General features: G+C 44.9%; 1 protein-coding gene across 2 annotated transcripts in view; it reads left to right on the top strand.

Moving 5' to 3' along the window:
* The window catches only part of LOC106545114 (uncharacterized), a 30,202-nt gene extending 23,191 nt beyond the window's left edge, over positions 1-7,011 (top strand). Inside the window, exons 1-4 of one of the 2 annotated variants that reach the window (XM_087727808.1) lie at positions 800-1,010; positions 2,156-2,245; positions 3,274-3,393; positions 5,352-7,011. In XM_087727808.1, coding sequence (XP_087583934.1) covers positions 2,200-2,245; positions 3,274-3,393; positions 5,352-5,554 — 369 coding nt within the window. In that variant the 5' untranslated portion in view covers positions 800-1,010; positions 2,156-2,199 and the 3' untranslated portion in view covers positions 5,555-7,011. Of the gene's footprint in view, positions 1-799; positions 1,011-2,155; positions 2,246-3,240; positions 3,394-5,351 lie in introns of those variants that run through there. The other variant, XM_087727807.1, reaches the window with a different exon arrangement.
* The last annotated feature ends 6,496 nt before the right edge of the window (positions 7,012-13,507 follow it).

The raw sequence follows: 13,507 nt of genomic DNA, 5'->3' as shown, positions 1-13,507 counted from the left end.
AAAACTGAATGCAGTATTCCAAGTGTGGCCTTATCAAGGCATTATAAAATGACTCTTTCATGTGTTTTTTTTAAAGCTTCATTTGATTTAAATGGGGCACCTGCTACATTCATGTGGATAATGAATAAAATCTTTCCAGATCAAGGGGAAAACTAGGCTGCCTATTTAGATCAGTGTTTTTCAACCTTGGCAACTTGAAGATGTCCGGACTTCAACTCCCAGAATTCCCCAGCCAGCATTCGCTGGCTGGGGAATTCTGGGAGTTGAAGTCCAGACATCTTCAAGTTGCTAAGGTTGAGAAACACTGATTTAGATGATATCCACATCCACAGCCAGACCTGGGAGAAACACCTTCAACTCCTAAAACAAACAAAAAATGGATGGTCGAGCAATTGCAGGGTTGACTATAAACCCAGAAAAATGCCATTTGGGATATCCGGAAGGCTAATTTTGGGGGCGCATGTTTGGCAACGGGGAGGTAAAGCCTCAGCAGGAAACGGTGGGAGCGCTGAAACAGAAGGAAGCACCCCCCAAAACATCATCTGTTGTTCTTTTCTGAGTTTGGCAGGTATTTCCAAGGGATTATCCCTTATTTCTATGCTTCTGCCCAACCTTTAACAGACCTAACAGGAAAAACAGAACCCTCCAAAGGACAATGGACTAAATCATGCCAGGAGGCATTAGAGAAGATTAAGGAAGCATCGTGTGGGAAGACAGTATGAAAAGGGCTGGATCTCCCCCAACAATTTGAGGCTGAGGGCGGGGAGAAGTCAGCCTACCTGCACAATGGACCAGCTCCTGTGTTGCTACTGCCCTCTCCCTCTCCCTAGACAGCTCAGCAGCTTTGGTTATAAAATCTGACCAGACAAGGGGTGTGGAAATGTTGGAGTTTGTTTGCAAAAGCAGCCTAAACAAGCCCAAGACGGATAGAAAAAGTTGCTGCCCGCTGGCAGGAGGAATCACAAGGAGTAAAAACGAGTGGATGGAGGAGAATTGGGAAGAAGGGCACAGTGAGTACTATCCTTTGAGTGCTTGTGTGCATCTTTGTGTTGGCCACAGGGTGCCCAGTGTCTAGAGCAGGGGTGTCAAACTCAAGGCTTGTAGGCTGCATCCATCCCGCGGGGTGCTTAAATCCGTCCTGCACGGCGTTTAGTATATCCAACCCACAGGGCTGCCTTGGAAACAGGAAAGAACTGGCTTGTGATGCCTCTCCCAGCTAAAGGGAGCTTGGGAGAGCCATGGGCAGTCCTCCTGAACTCCGTTTTCTGCTGCGATGGGCTCCTGCAACCCTCTGCTAGTGAAAACGGAGCTCAAGAAGGCCACGAGCATTGGGGCCACCACAGGGACCTCCGACACAAGTGACGTTGAGCTGGCCAATGAAGCCTTCCTTCCCCCAAGGTCAAACACAATCCTGATGCGGCCCTCAATGAAATCAAGTTTGACACCCCTGGTATATTTTGAGTGTATGTAAAAGAATCTGTGACCTTCTGGTTTATTTTTGAAGACGAGTTGAGAGATGCTTGTTCTTGTCCTCATCGAAAAGACTCTGGACAAACAGAGCCAACTTCAGAGGCCAACTGTCTCTTTGGGGTCATTGACTCAACTATATCTTCCAGTGATGAAGCTCCCACAACATCTGAAGGCAACTTCTGTTCCCTGGGTTGGTTGTTCTGTCAGAAAATGTCTCCTTGTTTCCAGGTTGAATCTCTCCTTGGTCAGTTTCAATCATTCCTTATCTGGCCTTCAGGTTCCTTGGAAAATAGCTTGACCCCCTCCTCTCTGTGGCAGCCCCTCAAATATTGGAACATGGCTATCATGTCTCCCCTGGTCCTTCTCTTCACTAGACTAGCCATGCCCAGTTCCTGTAACCGTTCATCGTATGTTTTAGCTTTCAATCATCCTTTAATCACCCTGGTTGCACTCTTCTCTGCACTCTTTCTAGAGTCTCAACATCTTTTTTATAGTGTGGTGACCAAAACTGGATGCAGTACTCTAGGTGTGGTCCTTACTAAGGCTTTACCTTAGTACCCTTGATCTTGATTGTATCCATCTGTTAATGCAACTTAGGATTGCATTGGCAAAACTTAGAAGTTTTACAAGTGTTTCAGATTCTTTTTTCTTTTTGTCTTTGGATGATTTGTGTGTTGTTTTGCAGATCTTCCAGACTTTTTTTAAAACCTCCGTGCCTAACTCATCATCATGCAGCTTCTGATGGGGCTCTTCTTCTTCATCCTGCTTACTACAGGTATGATTAGGGCAGTGGAGGGTTTCAAAAATTGTTCGAACCTACTCTGCGGGTGTGGCCTCTTTTGTGGGAGTGGCTTGCCGCCCATGTGACCGGATGGGAGTGGCTTGTCGCCCATGTGACCGAATATGAAGATGCTGACGACACTTGTCAGAACCACCTTAAATTACCTCACACACAGCCCTGGCATGCATAAGAATAGGATGTCAACTTGTTTTTTAAAAGGCATCTTTGGTTTGCGTTAAAACAACTTCAACACACGCAATGTTCTGATTGCACCACAAACGCAGTAGTCATCCTTACCTTTCACAGAGGAACTGAGTTTTATAAATATGAGCATGATAGTGTAGAATAATCATATCCAAGGGCCAGTGGGGGGTTTCAAAACATTTTGGAACCTCTTCTGTAGGTGTGGCCTGCTTTCCGGGTCTACTGATGGAACCTCTTCTAACCGGTTCGGTAGATTTGATGAACCGGTTCTAACGAATAGATGCGAACTGGTAGGAACCGATTTCTGGATCAGGGCTGCCTTCCTTGGAGAGGGTGGGGCAGTAGAATAAGGAGAATTTTCCACCCTGGACACTTGGAGATTTCGGAGGGACTGTGAAAAGCCTTAAGAACTCTTCAAAGATGGAGTGGTCAATTTTCTCTCTCATTCTTTGCTATGTTTGACCCATTTCCTGCGTTCATGTCCATGTTTATACTTGGCACATGTTTGACAAACTAATTAACTAACTAAATAAAAAGATTTCATTGCCACACTTCATTCAGTTTTTTTTCTTCTCTTTCTCTTTCGCTGCTATGTTTCACTTTGACTCTTAGTGCTGAAAGGATTCCAGACAACACATCCTGGCTAGAATATCTCTCTTTAAAGTAGAAGTGAAATTTTTATCTCCTGCCACTTCTTGAAATTTCTCTTCAAATTTATTTGGGGGTGGGGGGGGCAGATTTGCTTTAGAACTGAAAGTCTCTCATTTCTTCCCTATAATTCTTAGCTCCTCTCCAATTTTTTTCTCCCTTCTCCACAGGAAGTTCTATGAAGTGCGAATATTGCACAGCAATTAATACCCATTGCTCTGGTCCGAAGGAAGAATGTTCTTTTGAGAATGATGTCTGTATGAGGTTGAATATCACAATTCTCGACATATGTGAGTAAGGCAAGCCACCTAACTGGGATTGATTATATGCCAACAGGATGTTGATGATTCTTCCAACAGTGCCTCCATCATCACTGTACAGGCAGTCCTCGATTTACAACCACAATGAAGCCCAACGCTTCTGTTGTTAAGTGAGACATTTGTGAAATGAATTTTGCCCCATTTTACGACCACTCTTAAGTGAATCCCTGCAGGTGTTAAGTTAGTGACACAGTTGTTAAGTGAGTCTGGCTTCCCCATTGACGTGTTCTTGGGACAGAGCAACAGTCATAAATATGAACCCGTTGCCGAGTGTCCGAATTTTGATCACATGATCTCAGGGATGCTACAGATGGCCATCAGGCCATCAGGCCTAAGTCCCATTTTCCCAATACCGTTGTAAAGTTGAACGGTCACTAAAAAAAACTGTTGTAAGTTGAGGACTACCTGTAAGGAAGTCCATCCGTCTTGAGGCTGATTCTTCTCTTCTCTTTCCTTCTAATTTTCCCAGCACTAGAGCTTTCTCCAGAGAGCTGAGTCTTTACATAATGTGTGTGAGGTATGATCATTTGAACATAGTCGTGTAAAAAGAGTTAGAAATCTGTATTACAGGGGTGTCAAACTTGATCCTACAGAGATGGGTTTGAGCTTGAGGGTGGCCATGGTGGGCATGGCCATGGACAAGCTGAAGATGCATTGTTCCCCTTTCTTTCAGATCTTCACTATAACCATTTTCCTATCTATTCCACCAGATATTCCACTCCTTGAAGTGAGCGATGTTGACTTCGCCACTCCCACCCAGTCACATGGCCACCTAGCCACTCCCACCCAGTCACATGGCCACCTAGCCACTTCCACCCAGTCACATGGCCACCTAGCTACGCCCACCCAGTCACATGGCCACCTAGCCACGCCCACCCAGTCACATGGCCACCTAGCCACGCCCACCCAGTCACATGGCCACCTAGCCACACCCACCCAGTCACATAGCCACCTAGCCATGCCCACCCAGTCACATGGCCACCTAGCTACGCCCACCAAGCCATACCCACAGAACCCGCAGTAAAAAAAAAAAGGAATTCCACCACTGGTTAAAAAAATGTATTACAGGGGTGTCAAACTTGATTTCATTGAGGGCCACATCAGGGATGTTTTTGACCTCAGAGGGCTGGGTGGGGGTGGGGGTGGCTATGGTTGGTGTTTGACACATGCTCAAGATCCATTTCCCCCCCTTCTTTCTTTCCCCAGTTCTTCACTATAACCATTTTCCTATATATTCCACCAGATATTACTGGCAAACATTTATTACTTATTTTTCATACTCCACTAAACTCCACCCAGTGGTGGGATTCAGCCAGGTCGCACCTATTCAGGAGAACTGGTTGTTAACTTTCTAAGCAGTTTGGAGAACCGGTTGTTGGAAGAAATCTCCTTTTGTTTTTTTCCCACTTTACAGGGCTAATCCTGTAACGAAGGCAGGAAGGAAACATTCTGGTGTTGTTTCCAGCCTAATCTTTATTGCCCTGCTTACAGAAACTGCCTCTCTGTTAACCCTTATTACATTGTAACAGCTCAGGCGAACGACATGAGTGACATTGAGTTGGCCTTGCCCACCTGGTCACATGACCACTGAGTCCCGCCTACCCAGCTGGTCATTAGAGCAGAGAACCGGCTGGTAAATTATTTGAATCCCACCACTGACTCCACCTTAACGTTTTCAGCTGGCAGACTGCTGCTGGAGGCCGAGCCAAAACGGACTGCAGGGGAGCCTCACAGGACCTCCATGTAGCCCATTTTGGCTGGCAGAGGCACTGCGGTCCAGTCCTTTGATATTTCCAGGCGGGCCCCAGAGGCCAGATTTAAGGGCCTTGAGTTTGACACCCCTGCTGTATTAGGATGGGCGAGAGAATTCCTTTAGGACTGAGTGATTGATGGCTTTGATCACTGACATTTCTCTCTTCCCCCAACAGTCTGGGTCGCCATTGGAAGGTGCACCCCAAAATCTGATTGCGAGCAATATGAACGTCTGACCGGGAAGCCTTTCTCTGGTGACATAATCAATGTTCCGGGGAACTCCATCATTAAAGGGGTTGAGTGCAGCAGAGCCCCTTCTTCCTTTGCATCCTTCGTCCCAGCCTTCCTTGGGCTCCTCCTGATGAAGCTTCTCTGCTAGAGCTCTTCCTTCCACCCAAGAAGTTGTCCCATTTTTCTCAGCCTGTATGTCCTCTCCAGCTGATCAGGCGGGACTTTTGATGGTATGCATGGGTCTCTAAATTTTCCCAGATGCAAAACTGTTGAGCAGGCAGAAACATAATCAACAGCCTTTTTTTTTTGTTTGTGTTGCAAGTCTTTAATTTTATTTTACATATACTTATCAATGTGTGAACAGTGTGGCACCTGGGTGTCATACATTCTAATAAGAAATAGTAGTAGTAAAATTGATATAGTTATTACATTCAACCAACGTGTATATTTCTAATAATAATGCACATGTGTATTAAATTATATTAAATCATTATTTAATTATTCCATGTTTTAATATATTGCTCTAATGGCACTCACCGTATTATTTAATCATGCATAATAATACCGCCATTCAATTTCTAAACTTCCCTCTTGTTATTGCTTTTATTTTATTATGTAAAAATGTATTCATAATATTCCCCTTCCTCTATTTTCTATCACTATTCTAACTTTGAATCATGTCAACCTTTTATTAAAAGACTTTTTCTTTCTATCCTACCTAACTTGTAATACTGCCACCATTCTAAAAAAGAATGGAAAGAAAAGAAAAGAAGAAAAATCAGAACAACAACAACAACAAAAAAAAGACAAATCCTTTCCTTTCTATCCATCGTCTCTTGCCCACTTCAATACTTGGTTGCTGTTCTGACCCCCTCCTCCTGTCCAGTAATGAAAGCTGAGACAAGCTTAACTAGAATGTACTTTAATAACAAGAAACCAACATCTCGGTGGCTGAAAGCCAAGCAAATAAACAGATAAGGACCTTGGCAGCAACTCAGACAAACCTTGGCAGCAATCCAGCCTACTAAGTTAGTTACAACAGTTCTTTTTAGTCAATGCGTTGACTTCTGCAAAAGGGGCGTGTGCACAAGCAGTCTTTTTTATAGTCTGGAGAGAGAAGCCTAATGACCACCAGTTGAGTGCAATTACCTCCTGTACTTGCGTAACTGTTACTGATGCCTATTAGCTCTTCGATTCCGGGCATCCAGAAACAACTCACTGCTGGCTTCTGGATCACTCTCCCTTGTCTCCTCCCCACTGGTCCAAGGCTCAGGCGCCACCTGGTGGCCAACCAGTCTCTCTGCGCCCTGCTCAGAGTCAGAACCCTGTCCAGGGTCCTCCACATCCTCCAGAGCCAACTCATAGGGCCCCTCGCTGTTGGAGTCTGGTGGCAGCTCCAACGGCTCCTGCTGGCCACAACAGGTTGCTATGCTTTTTTTTTTTTAACTTACCTCCCATATTCCTCTCTTGAATCTTCATTTCTGTCTGCCTCTACTTCTCGGCTATTCAGTCTAAATTCCAGCAGCCTTGAATTTTGAAGAAAAGATTGCATAATTCTAAATAAATAAATAAATAAATAAACAAACAAACAAACAAATAAAAGGACTCCAGTCATTGCCTTATTCTTTTGATTTGGTATAGAAAAACAAAATCACGCTTTCCATTCTACAAGAAAGTTTGCTATTCACTAGCAATAGCAGTTAGACTTATATACCGCTTCATAGGGCTTTCAGCCCTCTCTAAGCGGTTTACAGAGTCAGCATATTGCCCCCAACAACAATCCGGGTCCTCATTTTACCTACCTCGGAAGGATGGAAGGCTGAGTCAACCCTGAGCCGGTGAGATTTGAACGAACAGCCGAACTGCAGAAAACAGTCAGCTGAAGTGGCCTGCAGTACTGCACCCTAACCACTGCGCCACCTCAGCACTACTTCCAGATTTGAACATGTCAGCTTGTACCACTTCAGTGTTACACATCGTGTGGACATCAAAATGTCACTGCTGACTCATCAAGCTATAAGAAGGACACAGAGAGTTTCTGTGGTTTGGATGAAGGCAGGATCTTTTCAGGTCCTTTTGACAATTTAAATAAAAAAAAAAAACAATAAATATTTAGATTCCGGTCGTTGCCCGATTCTTTGGATTTGGTGCAGAAAAACAAAACATATCCACATTTTATATTCTGCAGGGTTTGTTTGCCATATCCTTCTTCCAGATTTGATTTGATATTGATTAATTTATGAAACGCAAAACCTGCCGATATAATGATTTCTTTCGACGATTGTAAGTTTACTATATTGATCCGCTGTTTATTTTATTCTGTTCGTGCCATCTGAATCCTGAAGGCATGCATTAGTTGTCTTCTTTCCAAGTTTAGTCCTCCGGGATTGAGCGGCCTATAAAACTAATAAATAAATTAAATTAAATTAAATTAGTCCTACAGCCCTGCAGTTTCTCTAGTTGTCTGTTTTCAAGAAAGCTTCACCAACAATTTAAGCATTGAGCTGGCTCAAAGATTCAGGGGTATTCCTGCTCTCTCTCTCTCTCTCTCTCTCTCTCTCTCTCTCTCTCTCTCTCTCTCTCTCTCTCTCTCTCTCTCTCTCTCTCTCTCTCTCTCTCTCTCTCTCCCTCCCTCCTCTCTCTCTCTCTCTCTCTCTCCCCCTCCCTCCCTCCCTCCCTCCCTCCCTCCCTCCCTCTCTCTCTCTCTCTCTACACACACACACACACTTAATAAGCTCCATTCTATAAATCTTCATTAGTGGACTAATGCCCTCTTGAAAGCTTTGTGCTGCTGCCAGAAATTAACACAAACATTATTAGTTAAATGGGCAGGTTATTTCCTTGGCTACCACATGCATGCCTTTCAAAAACCCGTCTTTCTGTGATTAGAAAAAGTAATAATTTCATATAGAATTAGGTCTGGTGACATTGGTGGGTGACCTGGTTAACAATCGCCTTGTTTAGCAACGGAAATTCCGGTCCCAATTGTGATTGTAAGACTATCTGTATCCAAATACAGCCCAACTCAATGGCTCCCAACCTTTGGGGCACCAGGAAACTGTTCTGTGGAGAGGGGTTTTTCCTCTCTCTCTCTCTCCTCTCTCTCTTTCCCTCCCTCCCACTTTCTCTCTCTTTCCCTCCCTCCCTCCCTCTCTTTCTCTCACTTTGCCTCTCTCTCTTCCCCCCCCTCTGTCTATTTCTCTCTCTCCCCCATTCCCACTCTTTCTCTCTCCACCCCTTTCTGCCTCTTTCACTTTCTCTCTCTCCCTCCCTCTCGCTCTTTCCCTCCCCTTCTCTCTGCCTCTCTCACTTTTCCTGTTTCTTTCTCTCCCCCTCTCTCTTTCCCTCCCCTTCTCTCTGCCTCTCTCACTTTCCCTCCCTCCCTCTCTTTCCCTCTCTCTCTTTGCCCTTCTCTCTCTCTCTTCCCCCCTCTGTCTCTTTCTCTGTCTCTTTCCCTCTCTCTCTTTCCCTCTCTCTCCGTTTCTCTCTGTTTCTCTCCCTCTCTCTCTCTCTCTCTCCCTCTCTCTCTCTCTCTCCCCCCCCTCTCTCTCTCTCTCTCACACACACACACTTAATAAGCTCCATTCTATAAATCTTCATTAGTGGACTGATGCCCTCTTGAAAGCTTTGTGCTGCTGCCGAAAATTAACACAAACATTATTAGTTGAGTGGGCAGATTATTTCCTTGGCTACCACATGCATGCCTTTGAAAAACCCGTCTTTCTGTGATTAGAAAAAGTAATAATTTCGTATAGACTTAAGCTTAAGTATTATTATTTTTATACAGATACCTGATAAACGTAACCATAGATGTAGTTCAGTTGAGGCCCCACTGCTTACAAGACTAGGGTTGAAGCTTGCTTTGGTTACTGCTTTGATCCCAAGGAAGTTTCTTTCAACCCCTTCATGCCTGTAAAGGAGGGGGCTTCCAGATCCAGACAAACAGAAAGATACCAGCCAACCCACCAGGCATCCTGAGAGTAGCCAAGGACATGGAGACAGAAGGGGCAATAAACTTGGGAGTGCCAAGTGACAGCAACATCAGCATTAGGAGCAACTGGAGAGGTCCTAGGGCCTGAAGGAGGAAGTAGAGAGGGTGGGGAAAGGAAGAATAATGAGGGGTGAGATAAAAAGAGTGCACAGGCTACCTGTGGGGGGGGGGGCTGTGGCCCTGTCCATTTAAGACCTCTTCCTAGCTGCTTTCTTATCAAAGCTGAGCAGAGAGGTGGCGTGGAGGTGTTGGCATTTGGGAGAAAGGGAAAGAGGTGTGCTTGTTTGCAAAAGCAGCCCAAAGTAAGATAATAGATTGATAAAGCTACTGCTGGCTGGCCAGCAGTAGGACTCACAAGGAGCAGAAACTGGAGAAATAAAAGGAGGAAGTGTCGTAGAAGTGGGGAGAAGTGAAGGAGTACGCAGTGAGTATTTTAGCCTTTGAGTGCTTGTGTGTTTGTGGCCTAATGCCCGTATGATTGTGTTGGCTTTCTTGGATATTGGAGCTTGTTAACCTGGCTCTGTGTAAAAGAACTGGTGACATATTGATATATATTTCAGAAGAGAAGCTGAAAGATACCGTCCTTGTGTCCTCCCAGAAAAGACCAAGAGAGCCAATTGCAAAAGCCAGCTGTCCCTCTGGGGCCATTGAATTGACCACCTTCTTTTGAGCAAAGGTTTATTAAGATCTACGACCCAAAACGTCACTCTCGGTTCTTCAGTCCTCGTGCCGAGTGTCCGTTGGACCCACCGACCATTGGAGGGCAACAACCCAAGATGTCACCTTGTTGTCTTTCCTTAATGGGGATCATGTTTTAAATTTGTCCAAAATATTTGTTTTTAAGAAACTTCTCAAGGCGAAGCTGGCATTCTTGGCTCACAGAGGGCTCTGAAGCTGGGAGAAACTGCATTGACAGAAGGTCAAAGGAAGGGGAGAAGTCTTCTACTTGGGAAACCTTAATAAGGAAGGGAGGGGGAAAAACGCTTTGTAAATCAAATAAGGAGGAGGATTTGGGCAGGTGTGGAGCAAAACCTTGTGAAAACAGAGAAGCATTTGCTAATAATGGGAGGGGATGGCAAGGGGAGGGGATTCAGCCCCATTGGACTTCGGCCACCTCCAGTGGTAATTTGTGTCAAAACCTGTGGAGCAAATTCAAATTCTCTTCCAGCATTTCTAACATCGTAAACAATATATAATATAGATATACTTCTCAAGGTGAATCTGGCATTCCCTTCCTCCTATTTTGATTTGATATCGTGATTTATGTTTAGTTTTTTTTTGTTTGTATATCAAACGTAGAAAACTGCCCACTCAGAAATTTGATTTCCCAACCCTTATACGGTCTTTCATTGATCAGCTGTCCTTTCGTTTTCTTCTATTTATGCCATCTCGATGCTGAGAGCAACTCCGTGAATTATTTTTCTTCTTTCCAGTTTAGTTTACAGTCCCCAGGTTGTGTACTAAACTGTTCCTGAACAGAAAAGGGGGGGATCACACGCTTCCAGATGTTGAGAAGAAAAAGAGAGCGGGATGCTGATTTTATGCCCTCTCGGGCCTTTGATCTTGATCTTGCATTCTGATTGGTTGTCAGACTCCCATGGGGCCACTCAGAGGCAACTCTCCAGGCTGTGCTTTGAGTCCAAGTTTGGTTGAGGTGCCCTGTGGTGATATGGGTAAAGGGCTAATACTATCATGCCTTAATCCCATCACCCTGGAGCTGAAGGGGGGAGAGTTTGAGTTTGAGTTTGAGTTTAAGTTTATTTATATGCCGCCCTTTTCCCTGGGGGGACTCAGGGCGGCTCACAACCCAAAGGGAAGGGGAAGACAAACTTTTAAACATATAAGACAATACATAGTTAAAAACACAACATTCATACCATTCGGGCGGGTTACAGTCTTAGCCCCAGGCCTGACGGGAAAGCCAGATTCTGAGGGCTGTGTGGAAGGTCTGGAGGGTGGTGAGGGTACGAATCTCCACGGGGAGATCGTTCCATAGGGAGATTTTTGTTATGTAGAATAGACTGACCCAGGACTTTTAATGGCCCAGTGACAAAGGTGGGGGCTATTAAGAGTGCTTCCCGCCTTAAAACATGTTTCTCCATTTCTTATCCAGGGAAATTATAATATTCTGCCTTTTCAATATTTCCCAGGATATTTCATTTTTCTAGGAGAAGGGTGGGTTTTAACTCCCTACAGTAACATAGAAGGATGTGGCAGACGAGGGATACAAACCCTGGAGCAGGCAATGTATTCGTTTAAGATGAAAGTAAGGTACCTTTAAGCTGTCACTTTGCAGGAGGGCTGGTCCCTCCTTGAAAATGACTGGGGAGAAATCCTTTGGAGCACATTCACATACTCAGGCGGTTTATATCGCTGCTACCGTAGTTATTAAAATAGGCACTGCTGTGCTTTAGGGAATCTCAAAGCACTACCAGTAGACACGAAAAGGTCAGAGCTGACGAAGCTTCTTAGATGAGAAGTGAAACGCCTCCAAAGAAAAACCAGTTGCCTCTTGAAAAAGCACCTTTGGGACATACAGAAAGGTCATAAAATCAGGGGCAACTTACTTGGCCAGCACCTTGTTTAGTAACAGAAAATTCTTGTCCCAATTAACACAAACATTATCAGATAAGTGGGCAGATTATTTCCTTGGCTACCACATGCATGCCTTTCAAAAGCCCGTCTTTCTGTGATTAGAAAAAGTAATAATTTCGTATAGACTTAGGCTTAAGTATTATTATTTTTTACAGATCCCCGATAAACGTAACCATAGATGTAGTTCAGTTGAGGCCCCACTGCTTACAAGACTAGGGTTGAAGCTTGCTTTGGGTATTGCTTTGAAGTGATCCCAAGGAAGTTTCTTTCAACCCCTTCATGCCCGTAAAGGAGGGGGCTTCCAGATCCAGACAAACAGACAGATACCAGCCAATCCACCAAGCATCATGAGAGTAGCCAAGGACATGGAGACACACGGGACAATAAATTTGGGAGTGCCAAGTGACAGCAACATCAGCATTAGGAGCAACTGGAGAGGTCCTAGGGCCTGAAGGAGGAACTAGAGAGGGTGGGGAAAGAAAAGAAAAACCAGGGAAGAATAATGAGGGGTGAGATAGAAAGAGTCCACAGGCTACCTGTGGGGGAGGGGGGTCTGTGGCCCTGTCCATTTAAGACCTCTTCCTAGCTGCTTTCTTATCAAAGCTGAGCAGAGAGGTGGCGTGGAGGTGTTGGCATTTGAGAGAAAGGGAAAGAGGTGTGCTTGTTTGCAAAAGGAGCCCAAAGTAAGATAATAGATTGATAAAGTTACTGCTGGCTGGCCAGCAGTAGGACTCACAAGGAGCAGAAACTGGAGGAATAAAAGGAGCAAGTGTCGTAGAAGTGGGGAGAAGTGGAGGAGTATGCAGTGAGTATTTTAGCCTTCGAGTGCTTGTGTGTTTGTGGCCTAATGCCCGTATGATTGTGTTGGCTTTCTTGGATATTGGAGCCTGTTAGCCTGGCTCTGTGTAAAAGAACTGGTGACATATTGATATCTATTTCAGAAGAGAAGCTGAAAGATACTGTCCTTGTGTCCTCCCAGAAAAGAACAAGAGAGACAATTGCAAAAGCCAGCTGTCCCTCTGGGGCCATTGAATTGACCACCTTCTTTTGAGCAAAGGTTTATTAAGATCTACGACCCACAACGACACTCTCGGTTCTTCAGTCCTCGTGCCGAGTGTCCGTTGGACCCACCGACCATTGGAGGGCAACAACCCAAGTTGAGAAATCCTTTGGAGCACATTCACATACTCAGGCGGTTTATATCTCTGCTACCGTAGTTATTAAAATAGGCACTGCTGTGCTTTAGGGAATCTCAAAGCACTACCGGTAGTCAAGGAAAGGTCAGAGCTGAAGAAGCTTCTTAGATGAGAAGTGAAACGCCTCCAAAGGAAAACCAGTTGCCTCTTGAAAAAGCACTTTTGGGACATACAGAAAAATCATAAGAGCCAAGGTGGCGCAGTGGTTAAATGCAGCACTGCAGGCTACTGCTAGATCAGCAGGTCAGCGGTTCAAATCTCACCGGCTCAGGGTTGACTCAGCCTTCCATCCTTCCGAGGTGGGTAAAATGAGGACCCA

This window comes from Thamnophis sirtalis, unplaced genomic scaffold (assembly GCF_051295495.1).
Source record: "Thamnophis sirtalis isolate CommonGarterSnake01/CBP01778 unplaced genomic scaffold, rThaSir2_p1.2 scaffold_13, whole genome shotgun sequence".
Taxonomy (NCBI): Eukaryota; Metazoa; Chordata; class Lepidosauria; order Squamata; family Natricidae; genus Thamnophis; species Thamnophis sirtalis.
This window is presented reverse-complemented; position numbering and strand designations above follow the sequence as displayed.